This window comes from Solanum verrucosum, unplaced genomic scaffold (assembly GCF_900185275.1).
Source record: "Solanum verrucosum unplaced genomic scaffold, falcon-dt-bn FXZP01000280.1, whole genome shotgun sequence".
Taxonomy (NCBI): Eukaryota; Viridiplantae; Streptophyta; class Magnoliopsida; order Solanales; family Solanaceae; genus Solanum; species Solanum verrucosum.
In genome coordinates this window covers 519,910-534,836 of record NW_026019982.1, presented here as the reverse complement: position 1 = coordinate 534,836, position 14,927 = coordinate 519,910, and the positions used below count along the sequence as shown (strand labels likewise).

Below are 14,927 nucleotides of genomic sequence, written 5' to 3'. Positions count from 1 at the left end.
CCCACCGGGGCTATCCCATTCTAAGATAAGATAATTTTAAAAAATGGTTAAAACTAAATGCGTTTTTCCTCTCTATTGTTATACCCTAAATAGAATCAATTAAGACCCTATGCTATCTGACTTTGGAAAGAATTCAAGTCAGTGAGAGGATATGATAGAAGATTTCTAGCATATCTTTTCACAGACATGAATCCTCTCCAAAAGCAATACTAAATGTCCTTTTTTAACTAGCCACTAAAAATGACTAAAACTAAAGTTTCACAATATAAAGTTATTCGTCTCAAATTTCATATTGATGTGCAACAAAAAAAAGTATTTTCTTAATTCTTGATGAGCAAAAACCTCATTAACTTAAAAGCATGTTACATAAAGTTAAAAATTTACTCTGATTGTCGTTCAACATTTATAGTATCAAATAGTTCTGGAAATTATTTGATTATTTAAAAAAGGTAAGGGTTCGCCTCTTAGGCCCAAAAACATTATTTATATATATAACTAGTATCAAATGTGTGTATATATAGTTTATAGTTTTTTTAAAAATTTTATTATATAAAGAGAAAGATTCTTTCAAATTAATAAAATAATAGTCATTTGTTGTAATATAATACATTGATTTTGTTGTCAAAAATCTTATTGATGGATAATAAGATTTAGATAGTTTAATTGAAAGTTCTAAAATATCAAATAACAATTTAATATCATTTAATTAAAAGCTTAAAAAATTGAATAGAAAATTGACTTCATCCTAATGCTATGACTTTATAAGTGAGTAATGAACTTTCTAAATATTAATTGTACTAATTATTAACAATATTCAGAAATGAGAGTTGGGCATACGAATAGGGGTACTTTAGTATTTTTATATATGTCCTGTCATGTTCATCTCTCTGGTGCCACATGTTGAGTCAATTGTCTTCGATAGGCACTTCTAGCTTTTCTATTCATTTGCCTTCTTCATTGGGGTTACTCTGCCTATTTTCTTTCATTTGTTTCTTCTCAGATAGAGTATATACTTTTTGGAGAATTGGAGTGGTAAAATTAAATTTTTATTCTTCCAAGTTCTATGGAAAATGTTAGTATAACTAATGTTGAATATTCTATCATTTTCCTATGATTCATGATTAAGAAAAGCTCATGAGGGTGTATGAAATTCACTTTAGTGAAAAGCCAGATGACAAAGCATTCACAAGGTTGTTAGTATGTTAAAAGTTCTATTGATAGACAAGTCAACGTTGAAGTTGACAGGATTGTTCACATTTAGATTATAAATAAGTTACTACTCATAATTTTAAAAAAATATAATATGTGGTAATGCAAGTCTTTTCCAATGCAAGAATGAGAAAAAGTTAATTTGTACTCATTAAAAAGCTCTAAAACGAAAGAAATTAATTTAATTTTAGTGTTGCTTAAATCCTATACAATTTAATTAAATATGTATTCTTAAATGCTCTATTTTACATTGAGTATTCTCCCTTAGTTTTTGTACAAATCATTACTTACTTGGTAATTTAATGTAAAAGAGGTCTTATATTTCTTAGTATAAATTATAGGAACCACATATTATAAATACTAAATAACATCCTATCCCTTCTAGTTTTTTATTTACCAAAAATCCCTTAAAAATGATGTTTGCGGGATACATAGCGTTGTGCACGGGATACATTAGGTTTGATACATTCCACATAGCGGAATACATAGCGTTGTGCATGGAATACATTAGGTTTGATACATTCCACATAACGGGATGCATAGCGTTGTGCATGGGATACATGCGGGATGAATAGCGTTGTGCACGGGATACATAGCGTTTGATACATTCCACATAGCGGGATACATAACGTTGTGCACGGGATTCATAGCGTTTGATACATTCCACATAGCGGGATACATAACGTTGTGCACGGGATACATGCGGGATACATAGGTAAAATAAGGGATTTTTGAAATTTTTGAAATAAGTAGGGATAAATGGATATTAAGGTAAGTAAAGGAGTGTAGTTAAGTAATTTGTCATATTTCTTATCCTTGTGCCAAAAGTGGATCACTGCAAAATATTTATACTATAATTAGCCAAATTATATAATATAGAGGTCATAATTTGCTTCAAAAAAGATATTTAGACAAATGTTGAAATTCTAATTAATAGTGGTGTTGTGTTTGCTATTATACATATTTCAATGTTTTTCATTCTTACCGTTGAAGTTGAATTGGCAACTAGGGGATCAATTTTGTTATCTTTTCTTTTGTTTTCTATATGTTGCCATTGCATTCCCAAATGACTGCAATTTTTATAATTTTTGCATATTTGATATTTGTCATTTTCACTCTAGACTAGATTATTGAAATTATAAAATTCTCAACAAAAATTAAAACATTTAATTTAAAATGTTGGGCCCAGACGTCTTTATCTAGTACATACATTTAGTAAGTACTAGTATTTTTCTAGTGGTTGAAAGAACGACCTTTGTTAAAATAAATTACATTTATAATTTTCAAGTGATTAAGCAGATTTTTATTGAAAAAATTAAAATGAATTATAATTTGAGATATTGAAATTAAAATTTGATAATATAAAAAGAAGATTTAATGCATTCTTAGTTGGAGAAAGAATAGAAAAATGATATTTTACTCTATATGATTACTCCCTCTGTCCCTATTTAGTTGTCCACTTTAGAAATGACACACATATTAAAGCAACAATAATTAGCATAGTGAAGTTACAATTTTGCCCTTATTAATTATGATTCCAAAATAAATTTATTCAAGATAACTAATCAATGTTGGGGGGAGTTTAAATTTTCAAGAAGTTTAAATGAGGGTATAATAGGAATTTTTTTTTTGTCCTTTCTTGATTTGTCAAAATGAACAAGTAAATATGGACATCTAAAAGAGGAAATATGGACAAGTAAATAGGGACGGAGGGAGTAATATATAAAACACTTTATTTACATTTTCTGCCTAAGGCCCCTATCAATCTGGACACTTTTTTTTTAATGCGAAAATTTTACGCCTAACAACTCTACATAATGATTTGATCTTTAGAAACATCCATCATTTAACTACTAAGCCATAAATAAAACAAATTCATAAATTTCACTTTTAAATTATTATAATAAAAAATAATCTTACAACATCAATTGAATCAACAGAAATTAAGTACAAATTCAGAGGCAATATGCCTCATCAAATTCAACTAATTAAGGCATCCTCTCATGCCTAAAAATCACATTTTTTCTATATTACACTTCAACACTCACTAACCATTCTTATTTTGTTGACTATCATCAAATGACAATTTAAAGTCAAACAAATTCCTAAACACAAATCACCTTACAATTGAAAATCATTCACCACAATCAAACCTCTCTATAACAACACCATCTGTTCAGATATGTTTTGGCTGTTACAACAAGATGTTGTTATAGAAAACATAAAATCCGATCGCATTTTCGTCTTCAACTAATGAGTGATGTATAGAGAAGAAGGTTCCAAGTATCAGGCAATCCAGGGAGACACCAATGGCTACAATCTAAAGTATTGTGATCACTATAAGAAGTTGGATGTGCATCTTTTCTATATTGAGAAAGTGTTGTAATGTCCAATAAATGAACTGATTTTTTAATTCTGCTTAGTACTTTGTTAACCACAATGGCTGCTTGAGTTGTTCCTGCTGGATACCTTATGCCAAAGAAGGGTTGTTTCTCATTCTTGCATGATTTTGTTGGATCATTCCAATCTTTTCCCCTGATATTTTTAAAATAATAAGTGCATGTTAAAAAAAAAGAAAAGGAAACTTATGGTGATAAAAGTTAATTTATAATCATATAACTCGTTCAACTCGTTTAAGTTTGGACATACATTTGACCTAACCAATTCAAGAAATCTAAAATTTGGATTGGTCTAGACTATATATGTAGTTCAAATTGACTCTTTTTTAAAAGAAAAAAAAACTATTTTTCGTTCGATATCTTACCATAATAAAGAAAAAATAAAATGAAATAATAGGTAATTAAGCTAATTACTATAAGAAAATAAATAAATAAATAAATCAAAATTTGGCAAGAGTTGGATGGAGTGGTCTATATCCCATTATTTAGCTAATCTTGACCTAAATCCATCTCCACATTAATATTTGTGTGGTTATTGACATGTTCAATATTTACTGATTCATTTTATTTTAATTTGTTCAAATTCAACTCAATATGCAAATTTGGCATCCACTAAATGTAATCATTGCTACTTGAAGAAATTGGAAAAAAAGTTTAAAGTAAATCACAAATTGAAATGATTTGAAGAAAAAGTAATTACTTACTCGTAATGAGTTGGTGAAATTCCTTGAAAGAAGACTTTGGTTTTAGATGAGTCAACATTTCGGTCAACCCATTTTGCCCACGTGTACATCCCTTTGTAATAAGCCACCAAACGGTTCATATCTTTAAATACTTTATTACCTTCTTGCATATAATCCCACCTGCAATTATATTAAAAAAAAGTTTTTTACTTTACATCTACTAACATCTCGAGTCAAGTCGATTGATCTCGAGAAATTGGATGAACCAAGTTGACTGATATGTCATCAACTGGTCTCGGCCTCTAGGGCCGGATCTAACTGATGGATTAGGCTGGTGGAACTAGCCCAAGTCCTTAGGGTCGAGCCATAAGTTATAAACTCATTTAAATATGTATTTATTTAATTGAAAAAACACGGATAAGATAAGAGAAGATCGTACGGTTGAGAACTTTTAGTGTGGGTCCACCAATGCCAGCTGTTGAAAATCAAGACGTCCATTCCTCTCCAAGCATTGCCACTTATTATAGAATCCAACTTTAGAATAGTTCCAACATTTTCTCTCACCATGTCTACCAAGTAAGGAGTCCGGTACAATAACAATCTTACTCCATAATCCTATATTACACAATCAGAGTTTGATAAATATTTGACAAAGATCGAACGCGCTCACTTATAACAATAATGATAATAACATATCTATGTAGTCTCATGAAGTGGATTTGGGAAGAGTGGAGTATAATCAGACCTGACTTGTATTTTTATAGAGGTAGATTGATTGTTTTTGATAGACCATGGACTCAAGATAAAAAAAGTCTAATAAAAAAAAGGTAATGGAAATAAAAGAAACAACAGATAGTAGAAAAACAATACTACAACAAAATAATATTATAACAAATTATTCTATACAACATATACGAAACAAGAGTAATGCAATGTACTCGAATGGACGACAATTTAGTACACTCCTACCTATTGGTACGGACACCTTCTTACCTATTATCCTTCTATGTTAATTTGTGTTCTTCACACACCTTCTTATTTAAGATCGCGTCTTCAATGAGCTATAACTATGTCATGTCCTCAGTAAATAGAAGTACTCACTTGTGACAAATTTAAAAGATCAAAACTACAAAAGGGACATTGCACATGTAAATATCTTTTTCATTATGGAGAAAGTGTAATGTTTTTTCAAAGAAAAGTAAAGTTATTTCTTATTAAAAAAACAATGCAATTTAATATACTTGGCATAAGTAGTAAAGAAGTGGTCCAAGTATGTTGTTTGCCATATATAAACTTTAGACATTAGAGAAGAAAGAGTATGAAATAAGTAATTAATGGGCTACCAAACTTTTACATGTTGTCTTGTTCTCCTAATTACTTCTTTTTCTCAAACAATAACTCTAGTGGAGTGTCTACCCACAACTACTAATATAACAAATTAAATAGGTATGGCCTCATTAGCATAACTTTGATTCATATACACTCCAAATATACTATATTTGAAGTGTAACATTCCTATATTATTAGTTAACTTTAACTTGTTATAGTATCCAATAATTTGATTGTGTAAATATTATTTTCGAGATTGGTGTTTGACAAGATAGGCAATCTAGATATTACAAAAATTACTCTCTTCGTTTCAATTCGTGTTTTACTTTCTATTTTAGTTCTTTTGAAAAATAATGTCTTTTTAATATAATTTTTTAACTTTTACTTTCTACCTGACATGTTTAAAATCATAACATTAAAAGACATTTTGATACATTGTAATATTTTAAACGGGAAAAAGGACTAATATACCCCCGAACTATCGTAAATGGTATGCAGATATCCTCTGTCATACTTTTGGGACATTGGTACCCCTGCCGTCCAAAAACTAGAGCTTATATACCATTTATACTAACATGCATACACGTGTCATAATTTTATCCACCGACCCGACATTTATTGAGTTTCAGATCGACGGATAAGTTTGTGCCACGTGTCCCTATTTAGTCTTCCGTTAAAGTGAAGGGCTTATATGTTCTAGTTTTTGGACGACGGGGGCATCAATGTCCCAAAAGTATGACGGAGGGTATCTGCATACCATTTATAATAGTTCAGGGGTATATTTGTCCTTTTTCCCTATTTTATATATATTTAATTTAAAATCACATAATTGACAAGTGTTCTTCACATTCTTAAACTCTGCATCAAATGATCCCGGCTCATAAAACAAATTCATAAAAATGTCTTTCCTCATAAAAATTGGAAAAACAAATTTCACAATTTGACATTTCATACTAATGGTCTCCTCCACTAGAATAAATCAATAAAAACAATTTCCTTGTACCAAATCACCCTTAATTACGACGTGATCTCCGGCAAAATTGATGACAAATCCATATGCTTATAATACAATTTTCAAAAAGAAAATTGTGTTCAAATTTAGTCATGATTGTCGTGTGTTCTTTTTCCAATATTTGTCAATTCCAGCTTTAGAAATATTTGACGATTAAAAAGATTCAAAGAAGTGTGGAAAACGAACAAAAAAAGGAGTAAAATTTAAATTCCGACAAAAAAAAAATCAATTCTCTTAAGTGTTTCCGTGATTTGCTATGTGTGCTTGGTTAGGAGGAAATATATTTTTTTCATTTTTTGTGTGTTTCGTTGAACAAAATTTTGAAAAATATTTTCTTTACGAAAATAAGTTCATTAAAAATAAAAAGAATGACTTTCTTGAAAGAAATAAAAAAAACGGGTTTTATAAGTGACATTTATACATTCTCTCCTCCCACGCAATGCCCCCAACTCTACCAATTGACCATCCCACCCCTGACTCCCGAAGCCCCCACTTCCCACCCTTCTCATTCCTACGGTGTTTTGTTAGATCATATATATATATATATATATATATATATATAATTTTATTATTTTCCTCTCCTCTGTGTGAGAAAAAAAGGCAATAAATATATGGAGCGGCTGCCACATTGTTGTCTTTATTATGCCAAACAGCAAATAAAAGTGAAACTTGAAATTTAAAACACGCTGCACGCTTTATTTATTTTTTCACAATTATTATGATTATTGTCACCTCTTAAAAGTTGAAAAATAAAAAATATCACAAGAATTCCTAAAAGCTCTATTATAACTAGTAATTCAATTTCAATGTTTAAAACACCAATTTATCAAAACCAAAAATTCCTAATTTAAATCGAACTACTTTGTTAATTAATTTAATAAAATAAAATTCAGCCGAAAAAAACATATGTCCTTGTAATTAAAGCATGCATTATTATAACACCTATAATAATTATGAAATAAGCATCCTATAAGGTTAGAAGACAGAAGTAATTACTGGAGTGTGTTTGGTATAAAAAAATATATTTTTTAACGTTTGATAAGTAAGTAATAAAAATATTATGTAAAAATATTTATATGTAATTTATAAAAATATTATTAAGGGGATGGGACGAGGGTAGGACAGTTAAGAAGTGATGGTGATCTTGAAATGACTGTTAATAAAAAAAAAGACTTGTTTTTCCTGGTTCCAAGGAAAATCATTTTTTCTGATTCTTAGAGCCGGTTTGGATGGGCTTTTAGAGTATTTGACAATTATCAAAGTGATTTATTTTAAGTCAAAAATGACTTATTTTAAGCCAAAAGTTAAAAGCTAGGGGAGGGGAGCTTCTTTTTTTTTTTTAACTTAAAAGCCCTTTTATGTTGACCAAGTATATTACCTTTTTGCGCTTAATTCTTTTATACAATTTCCAAATTGCCCATATTGAATTATTATTATTATTATTATTTTATTTTTAAAATTATTATTATTATTTTATTATTTTATTATTTTATTATTATTATTATTATTATTATTATTTTATTATTATCATTATTATTATTATTATTATTATTATATTATTATTATTATTATTCCTCTTATAAATAATTTGTGGTGGTAAAGAAATATGTGATATTTTATTATTATTATTATTTTATTATTATCATTATTATTATTATTATCATTATTATTATTATTATTTTATTATTATTATTATTATTTTATTATTATTATTTATCATTATTATTAATATTTTATTATTATTATTATTATTTTATTATTATCATTATTTTATTATTATTATTATTATCATTATTTTTTTTTTATTATCATTATTATTATTATTATTTTATTATATTATTATTATTATTATTATTATTATTATTATTATTATTATTATTATTCCTCTTATAAATAATTTGTGGTGGTAAAAAAATATGTGAATGATAGGAAAATATTATTACTTATGGATGTAAAATATAAATTAATTTTGTTTTAATTTTTTTTTAAGTATAAAAACCTTAAATTAATCAACTTTTCATCATGTTAACAACTTAAAGGATATTTCAGACATTTTGATAAAAAAAGTGTTTACCAACACTTATTTGCCAAACACATCAACAACTTTTTTTCAACTACAACACTTTTATCCAAACACATAACTACTTATTTTAAAAATAAGTTCCAACACTTTAAAAAGTTACTTTTTAAAAGTTACTTTTTTTAAGTCAATCCAAACGGGCTCTTAATTAAAAGCTTATTTTTCAAAAAATTGATGACTTAATTAATCAAAATAAAAAAATTAAAAATATTTTTAAAATTTTCTTCCGTATCAAACACACCTTATGTTATATTAAATTTGATTACTCAAAATTTTATACTTAAATACATGCATATATGTAGCAAAATTTACCTTCCTTTAAAAGGCTACATAAAGACAAGGACAAGACAAGCATGTCTTAAATAAAGCTACTCCAACATTTTCGCCAATCTTTTTTTAAAATAAAACAAAAAGAGTAGAATTAGAAATTCAAATAAAAAGATTAAAAAATGAAAAAATCATAAGCCAAAAAATTCAAAAACTTGTATATGAACAAAAAAGAAGTTTCTCTATCTATATAATGTATTTTTTTTAATAAAGGATTCAATTGCTCGCACAATTCTGACTCCATCCCTATTATGAGACCGAGAAAAGATACTAGCACGAACAAATAATAGTAACAATATGTCTAATGTAATTTTACAAGTAAGATATTAAAAAAGTAAATATAAGTTATTTTCGATAGATTCTCGATAGAAAGAAAAGACTTACCAGAAATACAATTTCAGAAATTCCTTCTTTCTTTATGACAGCAGTTTTAGCATTTGGCACCCATGAATGAATCATACAAGCTAATGATTCCCACATATTCAAACTCAATGAATCACCCACAAACATTATATTCTTCCCCCTATATTTCTCCAAGAAAACCAACCCATTAAACCTGCAAAAAAATCAACATTTTCCAAAAAATAAAAATAAATAATTAGTAACAACTAAAAACAACCTAACTTGTTCCAACTCTTCAAAAATGATACCGCACATATGTCAGATCCTCCAACAATGCACCAATAACATTTCTGAAGAGTCGGAGCAAAACAGAATGAGTCAAAAAGATTCTCTTCTAACAAACCTTGGCAGGTTGCAAGAAAAAGGCTGCCATCTGTATTTAAGGTACAAATTATCAGGTCTTTTGTACTTTTGGCAGTTGAATTCATTGTCAATAAAAGGACAACTTGAAGAATCATAGAGAGGATATGAAGAATCATAAACCCATTTTCCACTGTAAATATTACAACTACTTTTAATTCCATTTATGGAGTTGCTACTGCTGGTGCTGGTGTTGTTCAGAAAAAAATGCTCTGTTTTTGCTTTTGTTTCTACTGAGAAAAGTAATAATAGTGAGAGAAATAGGAACCCCATGTTTTCAATTTGGGTGTTGAAATTCAAATGAAAGTGTTAGTACAGTGTATATATAAAGAGAGGGAGTGGGGTAGAACAGGGGAAAGCAGAGAGGGAGGAAGAAAGCAAGCACATGGTGAAAGCCAAATTGTACTACTTCACCATTTCAATTTATTTGTATTACTATGTTTTTTTTCAAAAGTTCATTTTAAGAAATACTCATATTTTTCTTTATAGTAATTCTTTTATAAAATAAAGGGAAAAAAGATAAATATACCCCTGAACTGTCGTAAATGGTATGCAGATATCATCCGTTATACTTTTGGGACATTGATGTCCCTGCCGTCTAAAAACTAGAGCATATATGCCCTTCACTCTAACGGAAGACTAAATAGGGACACATGACACAATCTTATCCGTCGATCTGATATTTATTAAATGTCAGGTCGGCGGATAAGATTATAACACGTGTGTGTCCGTTTGTATAAAGGGTATATATGCTCTAGTTTTTGGACGGCAGGGGCATCAATGTCCCAAAAGTATGACGAAAGGTAGATGTATATCATTTACGATAATTCGGGGGTATATTTGTCATTTTTCCCTAAAATAAAATTATTGACTTGATACATTTTACATAATGAAATATTTATTTTTCGTATAAAGATTAAGTAAAATAAAATGGAAGGAATATAACTTTTTCATATGTCATATTTAACCTCACAAGATTAAATAATATTTTAGTACATTTTATATATATAAAAAAATTAATCTTTTAAATTACTATTTTTCATACTTAGTTGTTCACTTTTCATTTTATAAAATTAAGAAGAAATCATAAATAATATGAGTACCGTTTATTTATCAATATCATGTATAGAAATATTAGAATCATTTATACAAAATATTTATCTATATTGAGTCAAAATTAGACAGATACTTTCTATTTTTCATACTTAATTGTTCACTTTTCATTTTATAAAATTAAGAAGAAATCATGAATAATATGAGTACCGTTTATTTATCAATACCATGTATAGAAATATTAGAATCATTTATACAAAATGTTTATCTTCAAATATAGGATAATCAATTTTAATTTTTCCGTTCCATTTCATTCTTTGATACTCCCTGCATTGCGTTTCTATTTATATGTTACCAATTTAAATTTCATGTTCCTTGAAAAATTAAATAAGTTTATCATTATACTCTTATTTAGTGTTTTTTTAAAGTCAAATTTTCAATAAATGGACATAAATCATTTATTTTGATTAATTAAATTAACCGATAAACATGAATTAATGATTTAGGTTTCATATGTTGGTTAAATTCATATTTTCAAGTTTAATAACTCTCAAGGATAAAATATGAAGAATAATGTTATTTATGTAGGAAAAAACCTTTTGGCCAGAAAATTTGGTCAAAATGGTAAAATAACATATTTCACACTATGTTATTTTACCTTTTTGAACATTTTTACCCTTTTAACTTTAATACTTTTTAATTAAAAAAATATCAGTTTATTTTAAAATAAAAAAGATATTATAGACTTCTTAAATTTCTGGCCAAATTTTCTGACCATTTAGCATTACCCATTTATGTATTGGTTTTGTGAAATAGTAGCAAATATTAAGATACATCTATTTATAATAAGAACGATATATAAATAGGAACGGAGGGAGTATATTTTTGCTTATGTAGTTCCCTTAAGAGTCTTTCTTATACTTCCTCTGTCCAACAATATTTGTTCACTATTGACTTTGCACACTTCTTAAGATTTACTATATCACTCTTTGAATATAATAAATAGAATGTCTTGAATAATGTAATAGGGAAATAACTATAATTAATGATAAGGGTAAATCAGTAATTAAGTATAAAATTGTCTATTGATTTCATAAAGTGATCAAGTATTGTTGGACATTCCAAAATAGTATAGTGAACAACTACCGTTGGACGGAGGGAGTAGGGTAAAAGATTCGAATGGGTAGGAGCAAAAATTTAGGCATTTAATGAAGTCATTGAAAAAGAATTTTTTTTGGAACTCTATGAACTTGTCTATTTATTCGAAAAAACTTTTTACTAATTATAAAGGTAAAATAGAATATATTTTTTATTAATTATATTTTAATTAGTAAAATAAACAAGAACTAATTTTGAATAATTTTTTTAATAAGATGAATAACTAATATGAGAGGGAAGGAATAAATTTTAAACGAAAAAGTACCATCCATGTACTCAAAGTCAGCATATAATATGAGATCTTGCATCAGTGTATGGATTTGATATAATTTCTTAAATAAATTGAAGTTGTATACACCTTAAAGAAAACATTACACCTTATTTTATCTAGTCGAACATAACAAATTATAATTTTATTTTTTAAGATAGGATATTAGAATAGTATTAATGTCACGGATTAAAATGAGTCAAATTGATTATTTTTTTAAAGAAGATATGACCTACCTCCTCCTCTTTTATTGTTTTACTTTCTCTTCTTTCTTTATTTCAAATAAAAAAAAAAAAAAAGAGAACTTGCTTTTTCTTTTAAAGAAAAGTGATTTTTTTTTGTTTTTCGAAATTTAAATTATTTTTGTATATCAAAGTTGATCCAATCGTTTAATAAGTCATATTTGGGTTCAATTGGTTAAGTCAAGTCAACACGATACAACTCATTTGAACTGGGTTGAATATTAAAAAATAATTAGTAAAGAGTAAATTTAAGTGGTCACTCACTTTATTACTTAAATTAATAATAACAGAGAAATACATAATTCATATGTAATATGTGTACAATATTATTGTAACATTATAAATTGTTACTTTTGCTGCCGTTGGGATAAATCAGATCACTCCTTTCCACGTTCCTACCTACGTATATAAATAATATTTTTAGAAGTGAACATTCTTTTTAATAGTAGGATTCGAAAAAGGACTAAAAAAACGTTATATCACTATATTTTATTAAGCCAATAAAAAACAAACGGTCATTTTCTACTTTCATTTCGGAGAGAGATACGATTGAGAGAAGTACTATATAATAACTGAATTATTAATATATACCAACTAAAAATTTCCAAGTATTAATTAATAGTAGTGGCAAAAATAAATTCATTTTGTATCTTTACTCAAATAATGCACCAAACATCAACCACATACACTATGCATATTTAAGAACTAACATGTTATTGTAATTTTAATCAACTTATCGATATAATAATCAATATACTATTAATGCACCAAACGTAAACTTTGAAAAAGGTGGGAAAGATTAGCATTAATTAGAAAAAGGAAAGCACTTAATTATTCGCATGGATGCTCTTTAATTAAGTTTGGTAGGTGATTATAAAACCTTTCACATGTATAATTTACTTTTTCATGATTGAGTGGGCCATGGAATATAACATAAGTTTCTGTTAAACTTTTTTTTTTTTCAAAAAAAAAAAAACTAAAATATTGAAAACGTTATACTCGGAATTTAAACCTATAATCTAAAACAAATTTTGAACTCTTTCCCATCACACTAGAATATTCTTTTATGTAAAGGAGATTTGACAGTTCATATATAATAAAAAAATGGTTTTTACGCTATTTGTGTCATACGATATAATTTTTTGACGGAGGAAATATATTTGAGTTTTTGAGTGCCCCTAACCTTTAGGGGGGCGTAGATCGAGTTCTGGGCTAAGGTTTCTACACATCAGCTCCTAGCCAACTGGCTTATTGTTATTTATTTGACGATACTCGTAGTACTTGATCAACGAGAATTAGTTATTGTAAACAAACATATTGTAACTATATATTAAGGAAAAAAAGAAAACCATCTTTTCTGTCTTTTCTGACTCAGGAATACATTATTATGATAGTTAAAACGATAAATTCTTTTTGACATTGTTATATATTTTTCCTTACACAAGAATAGCTCACCGTAGAATAATAGACATTAGGTATATGGAAAATAATTATTTCAATTTATTGTCAATTAGATCATGTATAAAAGGGATTTTTGTAGAGAAAATGAAATAACTTAATATATATCTTTTCATATATAATAAAAAGATGGTTTTTACGCTATTTGTGTCATACGGTATAATTTTTTGACGGAGGAAATATATTTGAGTTTTTGAGTGCCCCTAACCTTGAGGGGGGCGTAGATCGAGTTCTGGGCAAAGGTTTCTACACATCAACTCCTAGCCAACTGACTTATTGTTATTTATTTGACGATACTCGTAGTACTTGATCAACGAGAATTAGTTATTGTAAACAAACATATTGTAACTATATATTAAGCAAAAAAGAAAAAAACCGTCTTTTTGTCTTTTCTGACTCAGGAATATATTATTATGATAGTTAAAACGATAAATTCTTTTTGACATTATTATATATTTTTCCTTACACAAGAATAGCTCACCGTAGAATAATAGACATTAGGTATATGGAAAATAATTATTTCAATTTATTGTCAATTAGATCATGTATAAAAGGGATTTTTGTAGAGAAAATGAAATAACTTAATATATATCTTTTCTAATGTAATAAAGCCCTCATATAAAGAAAACAAAAATATAAGACATTGTAGACTGAGACAACACTTTGGAATATATATATATAGGTCCAGAGGCGGCTTTTGAAAAGAAAAATAAAAAATATATTTTAAAACAAAGCATATTTTTCATATCGAAAGTCTGAAAATCTCTGGTTAAAGATAGAAAAATTCGATGTTTTCCACCCAAACCTTTTGTGTTGTGATGTTTATTAATTGCTTGAAGCTCTTAGTCTACATTATATATATACTTCATATAATTTATGATATTACTAATTGCATGAATGTAGTTGTCAAGTTATGCTGCTCAATGAGTATCTATATCTATATCTAT

General features: G+C 27.4%; 1 protein-coding gene across 1 annotated transcript; it reads right to left on the bottom strand.

The window, feature by feature from the left end:
* Positions 1-3,083: 3,083 nt before the first annotated feature.
* On the bottom strand, positions 3,084-10,196 carry LOC125817571 (protein trichome birefringence-like 39). Its single transcript, XM_049497116.1, has 5 exons — positions 9,785-10,196; positions 9,424-9,595; positions 4,731-4,906; positions 4,313-4,471; positions 3,084-3,744 (listed from the first exon to the last, which is right to left on the bottom strand). The coding sequence occupies exons 1-5, from the start codon at positions 10,072-10,074 to the stop codon at positions 3,456-3,458; spliced, it is 1,086 nt and encodes a 361-aa protein (XP_049353073.1). The 5' UTR covers positions 10,075-10,196; the 3' UTR covers positions 3,084-3,455.
* Positions 10,197-14,927: the final 4,731 nt, after the last annotated feature.

Bases quoted from the DNA above. Each gene is read 5' to 3' on its own strand.
- LOC125817571 (XM_049497116.1), bottom strand. From the start codon at position 10,074: ATGGGGTTCCTATTTCTCTCACTATTATTACTTTTCTCAGTAGAAACA. The intron at 9,596-9,784 runs GTTTGTTAGAAG...ATTTTTTTGCAG, and splicing joins TTTTCTTGCAACCTGCCAAG to GTTTAATGGGTTGGTTTTCT. The intron at 4,472-4,730 runs GTACGATCTTCT...ATATAATTGCAG, and splicing joins CACACTAAAAGTTCTCAACC to GTGGGATTATATGCAAGAAG.